This window comes from Balaenoptera borealis (genome assembly GCF_965194805.1).
Source record: "Balaenoptera borealis genome assembly, chromosome: 3".
NCBI classification, from domain to species: domain Eukaryota; kingdom Metazoa; phylum Chordata; class Mammalia; order Artiodactyla; family Balaenopteridae; genus Balaenoptera; species Balaenoptera borealis.
Window position 1 is genome coordinate 133,496,048 of NC_138866.1, and position 20,535 is coordinate 133,516,582.

A 20,535-nucleotide genomic window follows, 5' to 3' on the forward strand; every position below is an offset into this window, starting at 1 on the left:
GGAATGGACATTGACAGTGGGGAATTGTAACAGGGAAGAGCTAAATTGGACTTCATGTTGGATCTGTTTCTTTGACTTTAACTTTGCTTTTTGTTGCTTTTGTTATTATAATCATACCCTGCCTCAGGGAAGCCTGCCCCTCTGCCAGAATGTTAAACTAAAGTGCCTCTGTTCAGCTCACAGGGAGACAATCTGACCCTGCCCACCTGTGAATGGCTGCAAGAAAGAAGAAATTAACACATTCCCTCACTGAAGCTGGTCCTCCCAGGAGATGTTTTGCAAGGCTGATGGCCGTTTTTACTTTACTTCCCCACTGCCTCTCCCTCTCTGATTCTATAAAAGAAACTGGCATCCAGACCCTGATAGGATGGTTTTTGGGGACCCTAGCCCACCATCTTTTTGGTCTGCCAGCTTTCCGAATAAAGTTGTCTTCCTTGCCTCAACAGCTAGCTCATCTCCGACTTGTTGGCCTGCCGTGTGGTGTGCAGAGTGAGCTTGGACTCAGTAACAGTATCATTCCAACTTTTTACAACTTGTGTTGCAGGAAGGGGGGACCCCTTCCAGGGCCCAAGAGTGGGCTTTTGTCTAACACTTGGAAATGAATTGTCCGAGGAGACACACGTGTTGACAAAGCAAAAGACTTTATTGGGAAGGGGTGCTTGGGCATAGAGCAGCAGGGTAAGGAAACCCAGGAGAACTACTCTGCCATGTGGCTCACAGTCTCAGGTTTTATGGTAATGGGGTTAGTTTCTGGGTTGTCTCTTGCCACTTTGCTTGGCCCACAGTCTGACTCAGGGTCCCTCCTGGTGGCGCTCACATCTCAGCCAAGATGGATTCCAGAAAGAAGGATTCTGGGAGATTGGTAGGACATAAGGACTGGTGTCTCCTCCCTCCTTTCAGCCCCTCCCATATTCTCCTGGTTTTTGGTGGCAGCACCATGTTCCTTATCAGGACCTCCTGTTGCAAGACAGCTGATGCAAGTGGTTATCACTGTGCCTGGTCAAGGTGGGTGGTTTTGGTCAATGGTTCCCTAACACGTACTATTCAATTAACTAGTTAACATATCATCACAACTCAGCCTGATTGAGCCCCTTTAAGGTGGACCCCTTTGTCCTTTGAATACTGCTCCTGAAATCCTTGGATATCCAGCTTGCCTCAGGTCCATTCTATTTAAATAGTGTGTGTATGCTTGTGTGTGTGTGTTTGTATGTACATGTGTTTGTGTGTCTGTGCATATGTGTGTGAGTGTGTGCAGACATGGAATCAGCTGCCTTCCAAAGAGCCCTGCTTCACTCTGGTGGAGAAGTGCAGTAGGGCCAGATCTAAGAGCTAGAGGCGTACGTGAGAATGGTGATGTATGAAAGGGCTACTATATAAGCCAGTTTTAATGACAGAGCTCCAAAATGTTTTTGACAATTTTATATACTAGTTTTGATTTACTTTTTTAATAAGTAACAACACTCATGATTTAAAAAGCCCATCCTAGCCATCTGACTCACCACTCAAGGCAAGCAAGTGTCCCAACTCTTGGTCTCACAACTGAAGGTTGTGATATCACATGGATGTTCCGTTTCACAGATTATGGTGCTGTTCCCCCATGCCTTACCTTTCTTTTAGGATGAGCCTTTTTTGCCCATTTAGACCTCTCCTCCCTGTCCCTTTTCTCAAGAAGCTCTCAGTCTGGGGAAGACAGCAAGGCAGAGTGGACAGCACCGTGGAGCCTGGTGCCAAGGGTGTGAGACCCACGTATGAGTGTGCTGGGGGGTGGGCATGGAGGTGGGTGGGATGTCGGCATCCTGTATCAAGCAGGATGGCCAGGTGAACTTGGGTAACAAACCACAAGGTTCACTTCTTGCTCTTGCTCCGTGTCCATGGCGGGGTGTTGGGGCACTCTGAGTCACCTCTCCAGGACTCAGGCTGATTGAACAACCACCAACTATAGCTGCAGGTCCTGGGGACTGAGTGGGGAGCATCCTGGAGGTTCTCACACAACGCAGTGCTCTCACCCCAGGTGATGGGCACTCCTTCCACTCACCCCATGCCCTGTTTGCCAGAACTAGTCACATGGCCTCTCCTGAAGGCTGGGGTTGGAAGATGCAGCCAGATCACAGGCCCGGAAGATTGGGGGGCATTGGTGATTGCCTTGAGGATGACACAGACCATGGATGGCAAAGTGGAAATTTATTTTATTTTATTTGTGTGGCTATCATTACTCCTATTTCATTTTTTAAAGTATGTGCTCCCAACGGGGCTCCTAAACATTCCTATTGCCTTCTTAGCATCCATACACCAGCTTTCATCTATTGTGATGTGTGTTACACCTTAACTCAATTCTCAAGTAAAGTGTGTTAGTAAAAGTCTTCTTGATACTTCAGAAAAAAACAGATTTATTTTTAAAGTTGGGCTGTTTCACAGGAACAGAACCGCTTGTGTTTCCCTTAAGCAGTTCGCAGAGAGGACTTTTGTGTCCCCCTGGGTGAGGGTCCTGGATACCCATCCCAGGTAGGGGAGATGGTAATCATGACTGGGGGGCAGGGAAGGAGTCTTGGCCCTAAGTCAGGGGTGGGGCTGGACTGTCACATACTCATCTCTCTTGGTCCCGAACCAAACCTGACGGAGGGTAAGACCTGTCATGGCCATTTCACGGAGTAGAAACCAGAGCCACAGGGGAGGGGTAGCTTGCCTGGGGTAGAATGTTTAAAGTTGCAGGATGCCACAGCCTTAGTTTTGGCGTTTGGACAACTAGGATGAAGCCCCAGACCGCCCTCTGTAACTGTGGTTGCTCCAGTGACAAGATCTATAGGCCATACCCAGCGCTCATGATGCAGAAGTAAGCTCTTAGGCATGTCTGGCCACAGAATGTTCCAGTCCCTTGTTGCTCAGGTCTCTGCCCAAACTTGAACAGATGCTTGTTAGGACCAGCTCCAGAGCATAACCTGTTAGGTCTCAGGGCTCTGTTTCGGCTAGTGGAAAATGTACCTGAAAGTTTAGGAATTGCATGTGGCTCCTAGTAACAGAGAGCTGGAAAATATTTTCTTAAACAAGAAAGTACTTTCCTTGTCTATGAGGTGACAAGGAGCCTGAAGGGAGGCAGCCAGGGCTGGCGTGGAGGGCTGCCTCTCTATCACTCTCCCAGGTCCTCCCTGCACCCCCAGGGGAGCCCTGCCCTCTTGCTCCAGCAAGGACCAGGGAGGCAGGGGCAGGGTCAAAGAGGCTCCTGATGAGTCAGCCCTTTGATGGACCTTCCCCAAGCCCTACTCAGGCATCTCCACACTGTCCCTGGCCGAGCTCAGTCCCAGGGCCACCCCTCCCTGTAAGGGAGGCCGGGAGCTGATACACCAACAAAAGCAGGGTCTGTTAACTGAGCAGAAGGGGGTGCAGTGAGCAGTTTCTGTGATTCTCCAAGTGCTGTTATAACTAATACACCCCTTCCCCCATTTCCCTTTGACTGCTCCATTCTGCCAAGGGTGGGAAATAGTGTCAGGTACAAAGGGGTGCAGAGAACTTGAGGCCCCAGGCCCTGACATGCTGGAAGATGTGGATCCTTCCAGGGCAGGATTTCCATGTTTCCTTGTTTTCCTGAGCCTTGGGGGAGTTTGCGTGTCACCTCGCATCCCCTTTGGGGCTCACTGAATGCTTTTTGCAGGATGTACTCCCAGCCACGAAGGCGCTGTGTAGGCAGGTGGGGGTCTGGTGTTCTCCCGCCGCCCCCCCGCCACCAGGCAGGGTCCTCGCAGAGACTCTGCAGGTCTGAGCAATCGGTGGCACTGGAAGGTGGTGGTGGTGCAGCTGGTAACCAGTCATCAGAAAGGCTGCTGCTTCCCAGGTGCAGGGCGGGAAGAGGCTGGGCTGCCCTCTGCTAGGGGAGGAGTCTGACCTGCAACTGGGTTGCATGTGCTCTTGGCAAGAGTGGAATGGGGTCAGAGCCCACTGATCTTGGTCAACTGTCCCCAGCCCTTCATGCATGTCCCTCTGCTTGGACCTCAGCTCAGAACTCTGCCTGCATCCGCAAGACAGCCAGGGTGAGTTCTGGTTCAGCCATGGCCCCAGGGTCAGAAGGACATGACAGATTGATGGCCCTGGCCCTGGGACCTGACCCCCTCGATGGGATCAGGTGCCTCCATGGAGGAGAGGGGACATAGGGGGGCTTCCCATTACCTCTTGACACCAAAGCCAAGGTGTGCCCTTCCTGGGTCCAGCCTGGCTTACCTTCCTAAGAAGGCTATTTTACAATTCAAACAGTGCGGAGGAAGGTATAAAGTAAAAACAAAGGGACTACTCCTCAGTTCTCCTCCCCAGGGGCAACAAATGTCTACCTAATTCCTGGGCATCCTCAAGGATATTTTCCCTGTGCATGCACATATAGCTGTACAACTTTTTTTTTTTTTTTTTTAATGCAAGTAGTAACTCTATACACACTGTACTGCAAGTCGCTTTTTATAAAAACAACACATTTATTATACCTCGGAGGACATGTCAGACCAGCACCATTAGCACTGCCCCATCTCTGAAAGGCTGCAGAGTATGGCACTGTTGGAGGTACAGGCATTATACAACTTCCTTCCTGATAGAGGTTTAGGCTGTCACTTGTTTGGGACCATTATAAGCAATGTTCCAATGACATCCTTGTTCTATAACTTGGAACATTTTCACAGAAGTTAAGGATCAAATATTTAGTGGGATTGCTAGGGTAGGGTCTTAGGGTATGTGCTTTTGAAATTTAGGTAGATACAGCCCAAATGCCCTTGAAGGAGCGGCCCCATTGTAGAGTGCCTCCCCTTTAGTCCCTCCTCCACTCAGCAGCCAAAGTGATTTTTAAAGACAGATCAGGGACTTCCCTGGTGGTGCAGTGGCTAAGAATCCGCCTGCCAGTGCAGGGGACACGGGTTCAATCCATGGTCGGGGAAAATCCCATACACCGTGGAGCAACTAAGCCCGTGCGCCGCAACTACTGAGCTTGCGCTCTAGAGCCTGTGAGCCACAACTACTAAGCCTGTGAGCCACAACTAAGCCCACGCACCACAACTACTGGAGACTGCATGCCCTAGAGCCTGTGCTCTGTGACAAGAGAAGCCACGGCAATGAGAAGCCCGCGGACCGCAACAAAGAGTAAGTAGTCCCCGCTTGCTGCAACTAGAGAAAGCTTGCCCGCAGCCACAAAGACCCAGTGCAGCCCAAAAAATATATGTATAAATAAATTAAAAAATAAAAAAATACACAGATCATCTAATCCCCCTGCTAATACCCCAGTTGCTTTGATGGGTACCCACGCCTCTGATGCTATGCCTTGTCCGCCCTCCCCGCAATCTCCCTTCCCACAAAATGCTCCAGCCACACCCACTTCTCACCTGCCCTCCAGCGCAGCAGCTCATCCCATCACAGGGCCTCTGCGGGTGCTGGTCCTTCTGCCTGGTGCCCTCAGAGCTCCATGTGGATGCCAACATGAGGGCCATAAATAGCATTTTATTGTTGTCTCCATGATTATCATCTTACTGTTGGGTGAGGTTGAGTGTTATATCCTCTACCTGTTTTCCTCTCGCGTTTTCTCTTTTTCATCGATAGGTACAAACTCTTCGTTTAAAAGATAAACCAACTATTTGTCTCTCATTTTTGTTACAAATATATTTTTCCTGATTGACTGTCCATCTTTTGAGTTTGTGGTAATTTTTCCACTTTAAGTGTCTAAGTTTTAGGTATTCAAGTTCATGGACCATTTCCGTATGGTTTCTAACTTCGTGAAGAAGCCCCCTCCGCTGGCTCTGAGAGGCCATGAGCTGAGCTCCTGCCTCCACTCACCGCAGCTTGTGCTAGTCCTGGGGCTGGGCGAGCGTGGAAAGGCAGGCTGGGGCCCGATCGTGGGGCCCTGAGTGTCTCAGAGCAGTCTGGCTGAGGGGGATGTGAACCACAGGTTTGGGGCAGAGGAGGCGCAGGACCCGGTTTGCATTTGAGAAGTTAACTAGGCAGCCATGGGGTGCGGAGATGAGAAGAAAGGGGGAGTGGTGACCTCCAAGAAACTGCTGAGGGGCCAATGGCTGTGACATGGGGAGGCTCAGACCCTCAGCCCCCCTGAGGCCACTAAAAGGAAGCGGGGAGACCACAGCCCATCTCTGCCCATGGAAACTGCTTAGGGTCAGCCTTGCCATGGGCCAAGGAGGGGCTGCCCCTCCCACTGGGGCAGTGAGTGGGCCTGGGTGGGAAGAGTCTGCGCTGTTATTACATGTACTCTACAGACAGAAAGCCGTGACTTCACTCTTGAGATGAAAGGAATCACATTTGCCCACATACACCAGCAAAATCTTAAGTTTGATTTTTATAATTTAATTTTAGAAAAAGGTCAACAGCTTGTACTGGAGGATGATCTCACATTCACACTCATGTTCTGGGTTAAGCAGCCTCAAATGGTTACTCTTGGTAATGATGTGAACATATGTGCATAGGTGTGTACATGCAAGTGTGTGCGTAATTTATGAAAGTTCTTGCCATCATACCCATACATCCCCCTGTTAACAATTTCACTTTTTTACTCTGCTGTATGTGTTGCATAGTAAATACATAATTTGATATAAGCCTCATATGATGTGATTTCACAGAGTCCTAACCATTGAGATATGACTTAATTTGTTAAAGTGATAAACAAGATTATTATGTGCAAACAAACAGGGTTTATGCTCCAGCTGCATCCAAATTTATTTCACAAAGCTGTAAACACAGGCCCTTTCTCAAGTCCTGATGATTGAGTCTCTCTGCCTCCTGTCGACAGGAGAGGAATGTAAAGGCTGAGTCGGTGCTCTCGGCCCTGTGTTGGCTCTTGGCTTTCCAGCCCTGTCACTTAAAGAAACTCATTCATTCCCCAGATTGGGCAGTGCTCCTTGCTGGGGTCCTTCTAAGGCTTTTCACACAGAGACTTTCCCAAGCGGGGACATCTGATCTCAGCCTTCCCGAGCGGGGCCCTGGGCCCCGGGGACTCAGGAGCTTGAGAAATGTGCTGAGAGCCTGGGAGCCACCGGGGGAAGGGGCAGGGGTCACAGCCCTCCTCCCTCCCTGCCCCGAACTGCTCCCCAACTGAGAGCCCCTAGTGTAATTCCACCCCAGACCTGGGGGTGAAAGTGGGGAGGCCCATTATGCCAGCTAGGCCCAGCCCCACTTCGTGTGACCCAGCCCAGCCCTGAGAGTGGATGGAAGAGGCAGGGGGACTTTGGCCCAATCAGACCCCACCGTCTTCCCTTGGGCTGTAAAACCAGTATTGGGGGGATGGGGTTATCCAGGGAACTCAGCCCTAGAATAGGAGAACCCTCAACGCCCCCCAACCTGGGCGGGGTGGGAACTTCTCAGCACTTCTTAGCAGCAAGTGGTTCAGAGGAGAACCCAGTCTGCCTCCTGGGTCCTTAGAGGGCTGCAGGCTGCAGGTGGAGAGGTCAGGCTGCTGGCCCATGCTGGCGAGGTCCGAGAAATGCTCATTCCACAGGAATCACCTTCTCTTCCGCATGCAAGCCTCCAGCCGGCCCAGCTCCTCATAGGACTGGTAGAAAACATCAAACTCCCGGGTGCCCCAGCCCCTCCAGACAGCCAGGCACCACTCCAGCTTTTCGTTCTCAAAGCCGCACACAACTGTGTCCTTTGCCACTACGGCAGCATCCACAAGCACCCTGCAGAGAGAGGGGGTCTGAGAAAACCCACAGGGGTCCCCACTTGGTCGGGGCTGTGACCCTCACCCTGAACCTTTTCGGAGGATACAGCCTGGTTAAGTGGGCATCTGTGCACCCCAGCCTGGCACCACCAATGTGCTGGGACACACTGCTTCTCCCTCTGTGGTCCAGCCTGTGGGCAGTCTTTCTAAAGTCTAAAAAGGGACCTAGGGCATCATTTCAGGTTCACCTCAGAGCAGGTATCCTCCCTAATGCACCTCAGACCCCAAAGAGCCCAGAAAAAATGGTCAGTCCTCTGTGTCCACAGGTTTGGCATCCTCAGATACGGAGGGCTGACTGTACTCTGCCATTTTACATATAAGGACTTGAGCATCCTCGGATTTTTGTATCTGCAGAGGTCCTGGAAGCAATCCCCTGCAGATGCTGAGGGAGGACAGAATTATCAATTCTACCTAATAGTTCTTGCTCATCAATGGTCCATGACAGATTTTAAGCTTTAACTCAATTTCCTTGCCACCCAGCCCAGGCATGATTCTTCTCCCTTTCTAAGTTTCCACATGCTTAGGAAATACAGGGCAATATATTAGGCAAAAAACCTGTACCAACAAGTCCTAACTATGTACATTTTTTTTGAGCCTGTGGATTGTTTTGCATGATCTGGGCATACACTACAAGTTTCCTTCTGGGCCTCTGCGGGGCTGTGTGTCCCACCTCCGAGCACACACTGCCTGCATCTCTTCCCTCTGCCCTGTGTGCCCTGCCTGGCACTGAGGCCAGCATGTAAACTGGGATGTGCAGGGGCCTCCACTCCCTCAGGCCTTGCATGTCTCGGGCACTTGGTAGCTATTTGCCAAGGAAATAAACGTCTCAGGTGCATCTCAAAAAGCTGGCCTCCCTTTTGCTGGCTGCCTGGGCTGCTTTCTCCCTACAGTGAGAGTACCTGGCTCTTGGTAAACCTGTCTTTGGGGGGCAAATAGGAAAAACAACACCAGGAGAAAATTCAGGGGAACTAATGGTGGGCACTCTGAGGTCAACAGGCCCGGGCTCTACAGACCTGCCTGCTTCCCTGGAAGCCTGACCTGAGAACTGGGAACTACTGCCGCCCACAAACTCAGCTGGTGCTCAGCAGCAAACCCAGATCTTGTCTCCAGTATCACTTGCAGGGCAAGGGTCACTGGCCCGGGTGCCATAGACATTTCCTCTGTCATCATCCTACTCCGGGGAAAACAGGCTGAATGCGATTTCTCCATAAGGGAGATTAACCACGTGGGACTCAGCAAAGTGAGGGGTGTGGACATTGCCAGCTGCCTGACGACTCCAGGAACACTGGCTGGCACCAGCCTTCCATCTCTATAGTCAGGCAGACTGTGTCTGGACAGGGGGTCCTGCCCAGCATGACCCTCACAATGGAGTCTGGCCTGCCTCCTGGTGGGACCCCCAGCAGATGGGTACAGCTGAGCCTGGGAATGGGCATGGCAAAGGTTGGCGTGGTCTGGCTGTGCGGCTCCACCTGGTGCTGTATGGGAGGAGAGGCACCTCAGGAAGGGCTCTCCTGTTTGGCAGGAGGCACGGGGAATCAACTGGATCCCCATTTCAACTGCAGCTGAGCTTGGGCACTGGAGGCATACCCCAGGCAGGGCAGTTGGTCCACAGGTGCTCCGGGCACCCCCAAAACAGGCAGCCATGACCAGTGGGTGATGGCCGGTTCACCTAGTATTTGCTGATCCCCTAGGAGCTGCCTGTTCGTCCTCCGTCTATGGCCACAGTGGTGAACGCCATGTTTATTGGTGGAGGACAGAAGGGCGGCGGCCATCATGCAGGGAGGTGGCAGTGAGGCCTCGATTCCCTACGCCACACCCTGGGTCCTCTAGGAGCTGCCCTCAGTCTTACCCGTGCGGAGTCAGCTCTCGGGCTTTCAAGACAGCGATGACTCGGCCCCGCTGGGTTCCTGCATCCTTCTCCAAGCCAATGACGATAACATCTCCACCACGCCTAAGAAACCAAAACCCAGAAGGGGAACCGTTTGTCTAGGGCTGTGCTCTCCAGGGGAAACAGAGCTGGTGTGCAGAAAAGCATGGGAACAAACGCAGCTTCTGCAAATGGATTGAGTTACCAAGAGGGCCCCGGAGCAGGGCGAGAAGGCCTTTCCCAGTAGGAAACCTGACCGTGGCTCTCCTTTGTGGTGCCCTGAGTTCTCTGGAGGGCTGATGGGCTTTCGTGCGGCCCTTCTTAGATTTGCTAAAGAGATTCCCTCCCGTTCCAGAGGAGAGGGAATAGCTCCTGATGGATCTTGACAGTACCTTAAGGTTCCCCTCACTCTGCCCCCAAAGCAAGAGCAGTGGGCGGTGCAGGATGATGCTCCCTGTCGGGAAACCTACCTGGGGACCCAGATGACATCTTTCACGGCAAGGATCTTCACAGCCTGCAGGTGCTGGCTGAACGCCTCGCCATCCATGGGGCTCAGGTCATGCTCAGACCTGTCGGAGCCTGTGGTGGGCTCGAGCAGCCTGCTGGTGTCCTCGCAGTCAGTGGAGAAAGGCAAGCTGGAAGAGCTTGCGGGGGAGCAGGGTAGGCTTGAAAGGGACGTGGGCACCTGGTGGGGTGGAGACGAGGAGTAGGAGGACATAGAGCAGTAGTCGGTCAGGGAGTCCTGGTGGGTCAGGATCTGCATGCCCAGCTCCTCGCTGTACATGATGCTCATGTCTGCAATGGAGTCCTTCTTGGGCTCCTTCGGGCTGGCTGTGGGGCAGTCCAGGGGCTCCGGGCCCATTGGGTGCACGGGAAACACGTCCCTGAGGGGACTGGGGTCCCCGCAGAAGTATCGGGCACACAGCTGGTAGGTGGCGGAGTGGTACATCACCAAGCAGTTGGCCCTGTCGTCCAGGCACCAGACGACCTCCTCCCCGTGGCACTCAGAGCCGCACACGACTGATGTGACCACCGAAGGGGCTAAGTAGGGCTCCAGCCGCCTGTTGATCTCCAGGGCCACGCAGTCGATGACCAGCAGGCCCGGCCCGTTGCTATACCAGACCTCGGACCCACTGTTGACCACCTCCATGGCCTTCACGGGGTAGGGGTTCTGCCTCGCGTCTTCGTCTGGGATGCTGAACTTGGACCTGTTGGCTGTGTGTGAGCACAGGTAGGAGCAGCTGTGGTCTGGGGCACCGCGCACCATGGGAAACACTGCCACAAGCCCATCAGCCAGGCCTGCCAGCACCAGGTAGGAATTCTGTGGGGAGAAGACAGGGATGCTTGATGCCCTTGCGTCTCGCGCACCCGGGAGAGAAACAGTCGGTGCAAGACTCATCTCTGCACGTACTCCAGGCGGGCATGTGCTTTCTACCAGCACTTCCTGGAAAATCCAGCTCCTAAAAAGGCAGCAGCTGCCAGCGGGAGCTTCTGGGTATGCTCCCAAAGGAGGTGCAGCTCAGGCCCAGAAAAGCCACACCCATCCCCCCTCCTGTGAGCAGGAAGAAAAAGGTCCATGGCACCCGAGCAAGGGGCACATGTTGCCTGGACCACACGGCTCGCCTTTGGTCAGCCTGGACTTCTTGCAATGCCAGCAGGAGGGAGCTGCCTTCTCCTTCAGGTCACCAGGGCCTCCTTCTGAGGCAGGATGTGGTGCCCTCCTTCCTCTGAACTCTGCTCCTTAAGGTGACAGCAGTTGTGGACACCCTATGGGTCTGCTCTTGGCCTCCTGCCTGCTGCCCCACAAGCCGGGTGCTCCATAAGAGCAGGCCTGGGTCTGCATGCCCACCACTGCCCCCGGCACTGGCCTGCACAGGGAAGGGCTGAGTCCCAGTCACCTCTGTGACTCCCCCCAGTTTTATGTTCAAGTCACAACACGTGCTGCTGAACTAATTCTTGAAGAAATCACTTCCAAATTCAACCCTCTTGTGGAGGCACTTTTTGGCCACTATGCCGCATTCCCCGCTTACCACATCTACTCTGAAATGCCTGTGGTTTAGGCATTGATGGGGTCTTGGGGTGTCTCCCGCCCCCGCAATGAGGCATGTGCTCTTCTACAACCACCAGAGGTCATCAGGCAGAGGCCAAAGTTGCAGAGACTGTGCTGAATGCTGGGCCCAGCCCAGGCCTCCTCAGGGCATCTGTGCGGAGCTGGGAATGGAGAGCAGCTTAGCAGCCTAGACGCCTGAGTGGGGTTGGGGGGTTGGCCAGGAAGAGTTCAGGAGAACAAAGCCAGAGCCGGGAGAGAGCAGAGACGTGGGCCTTGTGCCAGGGAGGGTGAAGCAGCAGAAAGCCCCCTTGTTGGGAGCTGGGAAGTTGGGCTGTCCAAGGTGATGAGTGAACCAGCCTCTAGCTTACTGAAAACCACCTTCAAGATTCAAGGAAAAAAAACAGCCAAAGCAAATAGGAGCAAGGTCTCTATCAGTCCCGGCTCTGGGCCCCAGCCAGGCGGTGAGTCCCACATCCCAGATGGGTGTGGATGTGCGTGTGCAAGAATGCAGGGGTCTGTCATCCGTGGCCACAGGGCAGCATGGCCTCTGAGGGGAAGACTGGCAGGGAGGCTCTGCACAGAGCCAGCTTTATTCCAGCCGGTCGAGCGGGTGGTGGTGCCCTGGCTTGGGGCTCTGGCCAGCCATGGCTTTAAATAACACTTTGTGTTGAGTTCTGTGCTTCAGTGCAACCAGGTCCCGAGCTCCCCAGCTGCCCGTGCGGCCACAGTCAAAAATGACTCTAAGGTTGATTTCAGTTTCCTTTTTTTTTTTTTATAAATTTATTTATTTATTTATTTTTGGCTGTGTTGGGTCTTCGTTGCTGCGTGCGGGCTTTCTCTAGTTGTGGCGAGCGGGGGCTACTCTTCCTTGTGGTGTGCGGGCTTCTCATTGCAGTGGCTTCTCTTGTTGCGGAGCATGGGCTCTAGGTGCAGGGGCTTCAGTAGTTGTGGCACACAGGCTCAGTAGTTGTGGCACACGGGCTTAGTTGCTCCGCGGCATGTGGCATCTTCCCGGACCAGGGATTGAACCCATGTCCCCTGCATTGGCAGGCGGATTCTAAACCACTGAGCCACCAGGGATGTCCCTGATCTCAGTTTCTTAAGAAATGAAACTGTAGAGGGGTGGAGAGGAGAGTGCATATATTTCACGATTGTCAGGAAGTAGTAATAATGCTCAAATTTACTCAGTGCGCTGGCCCAGAGCTTTGGGTACGTTATGCCCAGAGATCCTCCTCTCAATCTCTTTTACACCCATTTTGCAGATGGGAGAACTGGAATCAGATGATAATAGCCGACATGTTTTAACAAAGCCTCACCAATAATGACCCTTCGAGCAGGGAGCTGCACAAACAGGCGCCTCAGGGCCCACAAAGGGGTTCTGGAAGCCAGAGAAGCCTTGGGGACGCAGCTGAGGAGCTGGGGTGAGGGTAGGGGCAGCTTCTTGGGGGGGGGGTGGTCACAGCACTTGATCTTCAGAAATGAAGAGGAAGAGGTGTTGAGTGGCAGGGTCAATTCTGGAGGGAAGGGCCTGCTCAGAGTGCGGTGCTGGGTGGGGAGGGGTGTGAGGGGGCAGCAGGGGGTGAGCCCTGGCCGGCCCGTGGGCTGGGTCTGATCCTGAGGATCAGCAGCACTGCCGGGGCCCAGGGCTGGGGAAGGCACCACTCGCAGATTCATTTGAGAAAGGCAGTGGCTAGGAGTTGAGGTGATGAGTCTTCAGGGCCATGCTGGACAAAGAGGGACTGAGTTCTGGGACTGAGGCTGAGCACTCCAGAGGAGGCAGAGCTGAAGGTGGAGGGGAGCTGGCTGCCTGACAGGGGTGGGGGCCTGCCAGGGCCCGGTGACCAAGTGGCTGTGGGAGGTGCTGGGCCAGGCTCCTGAGGCCCCTGCTCTCAGAAGGGGAAGGGCACACATGCAACTGCTCCTTGACACCAATTGCACCAGAAAAGCATCTCACCTGAACTGGGGCTGTGGCATTTGCATGCAGAATGCAAGCCTTCCACTTAGCCCACTAATGATGGCCCCGATCTCCTGTCTCTCTAAGGCTGACTGTGACCTAGGCTTGGTGATCCAGAAGAGCATGGCTCTGCTCCCTCCCCACCAGCCCAATGGAACGGGGAAGGGAGAATCAGAGACCTAGGCACCACCTCCCCCTTACCTCACCTTTTTTATAACAGGCACCGCCAAGAAGCAGGTGACGATGGCTGGGGTGTCCAAAGCCCGTTGGGGCGTGTTCAAGGGACACATGCCCTTGAGGCTGTAGATGTAGATCTTCTGGTCCTGCGGAGGAGACAGTCAACGTGAGAGCCGGGGGACTTCCCTGGCGGTCCAGTGGTTAAGACTTCGCCTTCCAATGCAGGGGGTGTGGGTTCGATCCCTGGTCGGGGAGCTAAGATCACACATGCCTCACAGCCAAAAAACCAAAACATAAAACAGAAGCAATATTGTAACAAATTCAATAAAGACTTTAAAAACCAAAGCAAACCAAAGCAAACCAAACAAAAAAAAAACATGAGAGCTGGGCTGCAACAAGCCTGCCGGTTCCTAGGGTGCACTCAGAAGGCCCTTTACACCTTGGAAAGTAACTTATTGAGGCTTTCTGGTTGGTTGTTTTCATATTTCTGTTCTTTGTAAAATCTTTGAAAACTACAGAATATTCTGAAGAAAAACAAAATCGCCCATACTCTAATACCCAGAGAAAGCCACTTTTGGGATTTGGGGCCCAGACTTTCAGTTTTCCGTGGGTATTGGTGTGTGTGCGCGTTCCCAACAGTGGGACCACACTTCTATGCTGTTTCCACACTTTTCTTCTCCCAGGACGATCAGTGCAGGCAGAAGCCCTGTCCTACCTAGTCTATGAGGGAATGATGCATGTTTATCGCTCAGGTGTACCAGAATTTGGCTCATCTGTTGTCAGATGTTTATTCTGTTCAAGTCTTTACTACTATGAATTATACTGGAATGAGCATTCTTATACACCTATCTAGTCTGAGTGTGTGTGCGTGTGTGTGTCTTGGTTTTTTCCCTAGAACAAACTCTTAAAGCTAAAATTACAGAGGCTTACATGGTATGAATATTTTTGAGATTTCTGATGCATATCTGAACCATACTTGCCATCTGGAAAGGCTGCACCAGTTCATACACCCCCACCCACTAGCTTCAGAGCATTTGTTTTAGGGCACTCCTCTCTGGAGTTCTCAGAAGACAGTTCCTTGTGCCTTCTGCTGACCTTTTTACATGAAGGCGCGAGGCCTCAGAGCTGAGTGGATTTGCTGTGTAGACAGGCAATGTTATAAGAAACCCAGTCACTTCGCCAACCTGCTGGGGTTCTCCTCTTGCCGGGATTCTGCACTTGACACTTAGCTGAATCCCAGAGATGCTGCTTGTTCACAGGGCTGCTGGCATTGCTCTGGGGTCTCACAGTTGTGGGCTGGGGTTAAATCTGAAATTCAAATGTACCTGGGTGTCCTGCATATTTAGTTGCTAAATGGGACCCCCCCAGGAGCTGGTGTCGAGCACCTCGATGAGAGCCCTGCAGAGGGGTGGTTACCTCGGTGGCCGTCCACAGAGAGTTCTGGACCTTGAGCTGGCAGCTCAGCTTCATTCCCGCACAGTTCATGCGCTGCACTTCCAGGAGGCCCTTCTCCGCGTTCACCACTGTGTAGTTCCTACAATCGGCAACAACTGTGCAGTCAGCTCAGGCCTCCCTCTCCCTGGCCTGGCCTGCAGCAGCCTTGGAGGAGGACATCAGCTGTGGGCCTTGTCCACCCCTTCCAGCCCAGGGTCCAATTTCTCATGTTTTAAGAGACTCAAGGACTGTTCATGGCTGGGGAAGAGCCTGGTTCTGCCTGCCTGGTAATGCTTGAACATTTGGGCAGAGAAAGGCCATTCCCAAGCAGAAGAAAGACCCTCTTCTTTCTGTGACCTTTGAGGGCTCAAAAAGTTGCCCACAGCATGAAGGGACACCAGGGGGCTGTACCTGCACTAAGGCCGCTCCCTGCCCTCCCACTGGCCATGTCTCCCCCCCGCGCCCCCTCCACACACACACAGCAGAGTATGTCAGGTCAACCAGAGACAGATGGGGGAACTGCAGAGTAGACTGGGGGTCTCAAAACGGGCCCCCAACATAAGTGCTCTGAGAGCTAACAAGCTGTTGTGTATGAGAGTGGCCCTTCACTCACCCGCCCCACCATGTTCCCCAGCATCACCATCTCCCCACTGTCTTTGATAGGCATCCAGCATGTTCACTGCCTGGAGGGAAGACTGCAGCTGGGGCAGGGGTCGGTTATTCACCCAGGCCACACAGATCTTTTCCCCAGTCCAAGGGAATAAGTCAATTGAGTGGATAGCAGTTCTCAATGTAACATTTTTCTGCCATCAAATTTTGGAAACCCTTGCCATTGTTGACTGATAACGTGTATTCGCAGATGATAAGAGATGAGTGAAAAATCAGCAAATGAAAACTTTCTTCAAAGTTATATTCCCCCCTTTTTCTCCAGTCTTTTTTCTATGCATTGAAAAAATAAAACTAGGATATTATAAATAACTTTACATTTAACTTGGAAAAAATTAAAAATATAGAGAAACTTAAAGGATAACACACCCCTATTCTATCCAACAAGAATTTTGTTATGTGTATCCTGTTTTCTGCATGTCCCCCCTTTCTTCTCACCCACTTCCCTTCCTTAATTCAGGATGGTCTCATCTCCCCCTCCACTCTCACTTCCCAGGCTCACTGCCCTTTGTGCTTCTGGCCATAATTCCTTCCCCTCACCTTCCAGTGAGCTTGCCCCTTCTTCAGGCTGGGGGTGAGCTTTTAAAACCCTCCCAAGTCACAGAGAGAGGCCTCCCCTTGCCACTGGAGATAAGCTTTTACAGCTCTGAGCAGTATTGTCTCCAATATCCTGGGTGAGTCTGTAAGACTGAGAAGGTGAAGAAAGTATTGCTGGGCGGTGGGGTGGAGCAGGGCCCATGCCAGAAGCAGCACTGAGCACCCCAACATCCCTGCAACCTTGGGAAAGGTTCCTAGACCAGCAATTACTGGGTCAAAGGGTATAAGTATTTCGAAGCCATTTAAGACATACTGACAAATTGGTTTTCAGACAGATGTGCAAATTTAGATGCTCACCAGTAAGGTATGACCCACCCTCAGTAGCATCCATTATTATCTTTGAAAAAAAAAGTTTGCCAACATGATGAGCAAGAAAAAAAAGTTATCTTGCAGATTGAATTTATATTTCTTTGATTACCGGAAAGTTCAAATGTTAAAAAATATGTTCATTGTCCTCTGTTTACCTTTCTCAAAGGATACTTATGTTCCTTGCCTATTTACTATTGGATTTTAGTATTTTTTTCCACTGATTTGTAAAAATCCCTGAAATAAAAAGATTAATAATTTAAAATTTTCTCTATTTGTTTAAAAGATTTTAGAGAGTCTGTTGAGGAAATAAATATTGACGGGAAAATTGGGTTTATTTTTATATACACTGGTGAGCATTTCAATTTATTTTATGTGTACATTTATACTCTTTAATAGTAAGAGGGTTTTATTTTCATGATAGGCAATATGCCTATATTTCCTGGTCTTCTGAGATTGTGACATTCCACCAAAAGCATTGTGATATCGGGATGCTGTGCCCATAAAGGAGTTTGAAAACCATGTGCTGTCGTTCAAACCAGAGGGCCCAGGCCCCACCTATCAATCCCTCCCTCCTTTCTTCTTTTTCACAGTGTGCATATCACGGCGCATGTGGCCATCACCCAGCTTCAGTAATTATCACCGTATGGCCATGTCAGTTCATCTCTGCCCCCATCCAATTTTTTTCTCTCCCCAGATTCTTATGAAGCAAATCCCCCAAATCATCTTTTATCTATAATGTTTCTGCATTTATCTCTAAAAGATGATTAGGAAAAAAAAGATGATTAGAAACCTAACCACAATGCATGACCCCACCTAAGAAAAGAGAAAATAATTCCTTAATATGAATATCCAGTATTCAAACTTCCCCAACTCTCTCATCATTGTTTTCAGTTTGCTTGAATCAGCAGTGAAAGAAAGCCCACATTTCCACTGATTTTTATGTCTCAGTCTTTTGATAGGTTTTCCTTCCCTCCTTCTCTTTCTCCCCTAGCAGGTCATGTGCTGAAGACACTGGGAGGTGTCCTGTGGAGTTCCTGCATCCCAGGGTTTCATCTACCTCATTCTCCTGTCCCCGATCTTGAGCCTTGATTAGATTCCATCTGAATTTTTAGGCAAGAATACTTCCTCATTGGGGTTGTGTATTTCTATTGAGAGGCACACAATGTCTGGTTCTTGCTCCTTTTTTGATCATTAATGATAACTGCCTACATCCATTATTTCAATAGAGATTACAAAATGCTGACATTCTAATTCTAGCATTTCTTCTTCATTTATTAGCTTCATTTACTCTAAAAAGAAAAACTTCCTCCTATCATCTCTTTTGCTAGCTACTATGGGGCACAGTTCACATAGGAAAGGCAGAATAAAACCTTGATTCTTTCTGTATAGACTAGTTTTCAAAATAATAGGTTTGTTCCCTAGGAGCTAGGAGCCTCCAATGATGATCAATGAGGAGTTTTATAAGTTAAAAAAATTTTTAAATTATTATTTTTTATTAAGTAGCATTAGAAACTAATGAATTTAAACAATTTGATGTGTCTCAATTCATTGCAGATATTTATTCTTACTGATCCTTGGTTGCCCTATCTTTGGCCAGTGGGAACCTATTCAGATTGGCTCCTGAGTCCCTTTGATCCACCCTCACAAGTCTCTGATGGCATCCTTGTTTCCAGTGTGTCAGATGTTTCAGGTCCACTTCCTGCCCCAAATCTGGAGTCAGCCACTTCTCCAATAAGCCTTGGTTCCCCTTGGCACTTAGAGACCACCATCTGCATCCTAGGGGTGCTCACTAGTATTTGGTTGGTCATTGTTTCTAGGCCTTTTCAATGGGCAGAGCTAGGAAATATGAGTTCATTTTTCTTAAAGCTAAAATACTCACAAATCCACCCAATTTAAATTCAGAACTACAGGATTTTCATTTAACCTATCTTTTATATTTTGCATGCTGAGTATCACAATTTGCAATGCATGGCACCAACATAATTACTCATTAACTTTACCCTACAATTATAAGCAATGCCTTAAAATAGCAACACTATCACCAACATTATAATTACTGACTATGTGTATATGTATATACGTATATACACACCTACATATATATGTATTTTTTACGTATATATGGACATATATGTATACACTTTTTACATATATTTTTTTATTTTTATTTTTTAGGGCAGTTTTGTTTTTCTTAGAGCGCATCTTATGTCAGAACACTCAGTCCCAGTGACATAAAACCTGATGAAAACCTTACCAATAGTGACCTAGGGAAATGGCAAAGTCCCTTCCATTTATCTCACTGCATCTTAAGCTTTGCTTTATCTAAGCCTTATCAGATTTGAGCACCTGCAAATGTTGCACTAAGCTTCCTAGAAGACTATTCGTGCCACGAAATGCTCTCTTGCTTCTGAAGATGTCACTCTAGGTAGGTGGGAGAGGCCACACCTCTGGCCAGGACTGAAGGGTCTCACACAGGATGGTGCTTTTCTGCAAAATCTCTCTGATACTATCTTTCCAAGTCCCTGGCCTCTCTGTCATTCTCCTTGAATATGCAAAGCCCCTCCCCAATGTCCCTGTCCTTCCTGCCACATCACTAAGAAAAAGAGATGCACCTGGAAGGTGGGGGGGGGCATGAATTCTTATTTAAGGGCATCCCTCTTGCTTGGTCCTGGGACGCCTTCCCTTCTCTCTACTCAGCAACTCCGCTCCAGTACCTTCTTCTCTTCCTGACCCCCAGCATCATTTACTTCCTCTACCATCAAGCTGCAAATAACTCCCATCTTAAAACAAAACCCTCCTTTGACCCCCGCCCCCCACGTCCCTGTGGCAGACATCACGTTTTCTCTGCTTCTCTTATCCACAAACCCACACGTGCATGTCTGTGGACTGTTTTCTCTCTCAAGCAGACTCCATCAGGCTTTCAACCCACTGTCCACTAAACATCTCTCACCATGGTCATCCATGACTGCTCCCCAAGTCCATGGTCACCCCCCCCGCATTCTGATACCAGCAGGGCACGGTAGGCCTCAGACGTTACCTGGACTCCTCTTTCCCATCCCAGAACACCACCATGTACTCCTGGCCCTGGGACGAGAAGAAGGCCGTCTGCTTCCCGCAGGGCAGCTGGTACATGAAGGTTGCAAAGGTTGGGTCCTTCATCTGGCTCACCACTGCCAGGGCCAGTGGTCGCTGAGGGAGAGAGGCCAGCAGGGTCATGAGCAAGGGTCACTTACAACCAGATGGATGCCCATTCTTTCCTTGAAACTAAGGGTCTTGAACCAGGAAGGAAGAAGTGGAATCTGCTTATTCAGGACCCAATCAAAACAAGAGGCCAAAACAACTTCAGATACCAGAAACAAACCCTTCCAGGGTCTGGGTCACCGTTATCCATGGCAACTCAAAGTCAGGTGGTCAGGTTAGCCTAAACTCTGATATTCCAACCCCCATGCCCAGGGACACAAAATCTGGAAAATAATTTTTCTCAGACCTCATTTACTCTCAGTGCATTAAACTAGCATCATCTAATTTGATAAATGAGTTTTAACCTTGAAACCATTGGTCTCTTCCAAAAACAACTAGCTTCAAAATGATAATATGGCTCCTGCTTCTCATGAGCAACCTTCTTCCCATACTTTAAAAAGAGATACGTACATTCTCTCTGCTCTTGCATGGGGGCTGTATCGCTATAAAAGTTGGTTTGCTTTATTCGCATGATGATGTAACACAAAAGTTGGGGAGGAAAAGAAACTTCATTTTTCCTGAGAGTGACACCCACTCAAAGAAAATGAACTGGA

General features: G+C 50.4%; 1 protein-coding gene across 10 annotated transcripts in view; it reads right to left on the reverse strand.

Annotated features, from left to right (window-relative positions):
* Window positions 1–6,297: 6,297 nt before the first annotated feature.
* LRRK1 (leucine rich repeat kinase 1) overlaps window positions 6,298–20,535 on the reverse strand; it is a 118,275-nt gene continuing 104,037 nt past the window's right edge. For 3 of the 10 annotated variants that reach the window (XM_082385126.1, XM_082385127.1, XM_082385124.1), the window contains exons 29-34: window positions 19,779–19,930; window positions 15,152–15,269; window positions 13,765–13,881; window positions 10,025–10,875; window positions 9,537–9,638; window positions 6,298–7,646 (exon numbers count right to left, since the gene is read on the reverse strand). In XM_082385126.1, the coding sequence (XP_082241252.1) occupies window positions 7,469–7,646; window positions 9,537–9,638; window positions 10,025–10,875; window positions 13,765–13,881; window positions 15,152–15,269; window positions 19,779–19,930 (1,518 nt within the window). In that variant the 3' untranslated portion in view covers window positions 6,298–7,468. The other 7 variants (XM_082385128.1, XM_082385130.1, XM_082385129.1 and 4 more) reach the window with 7 other exon arrangements.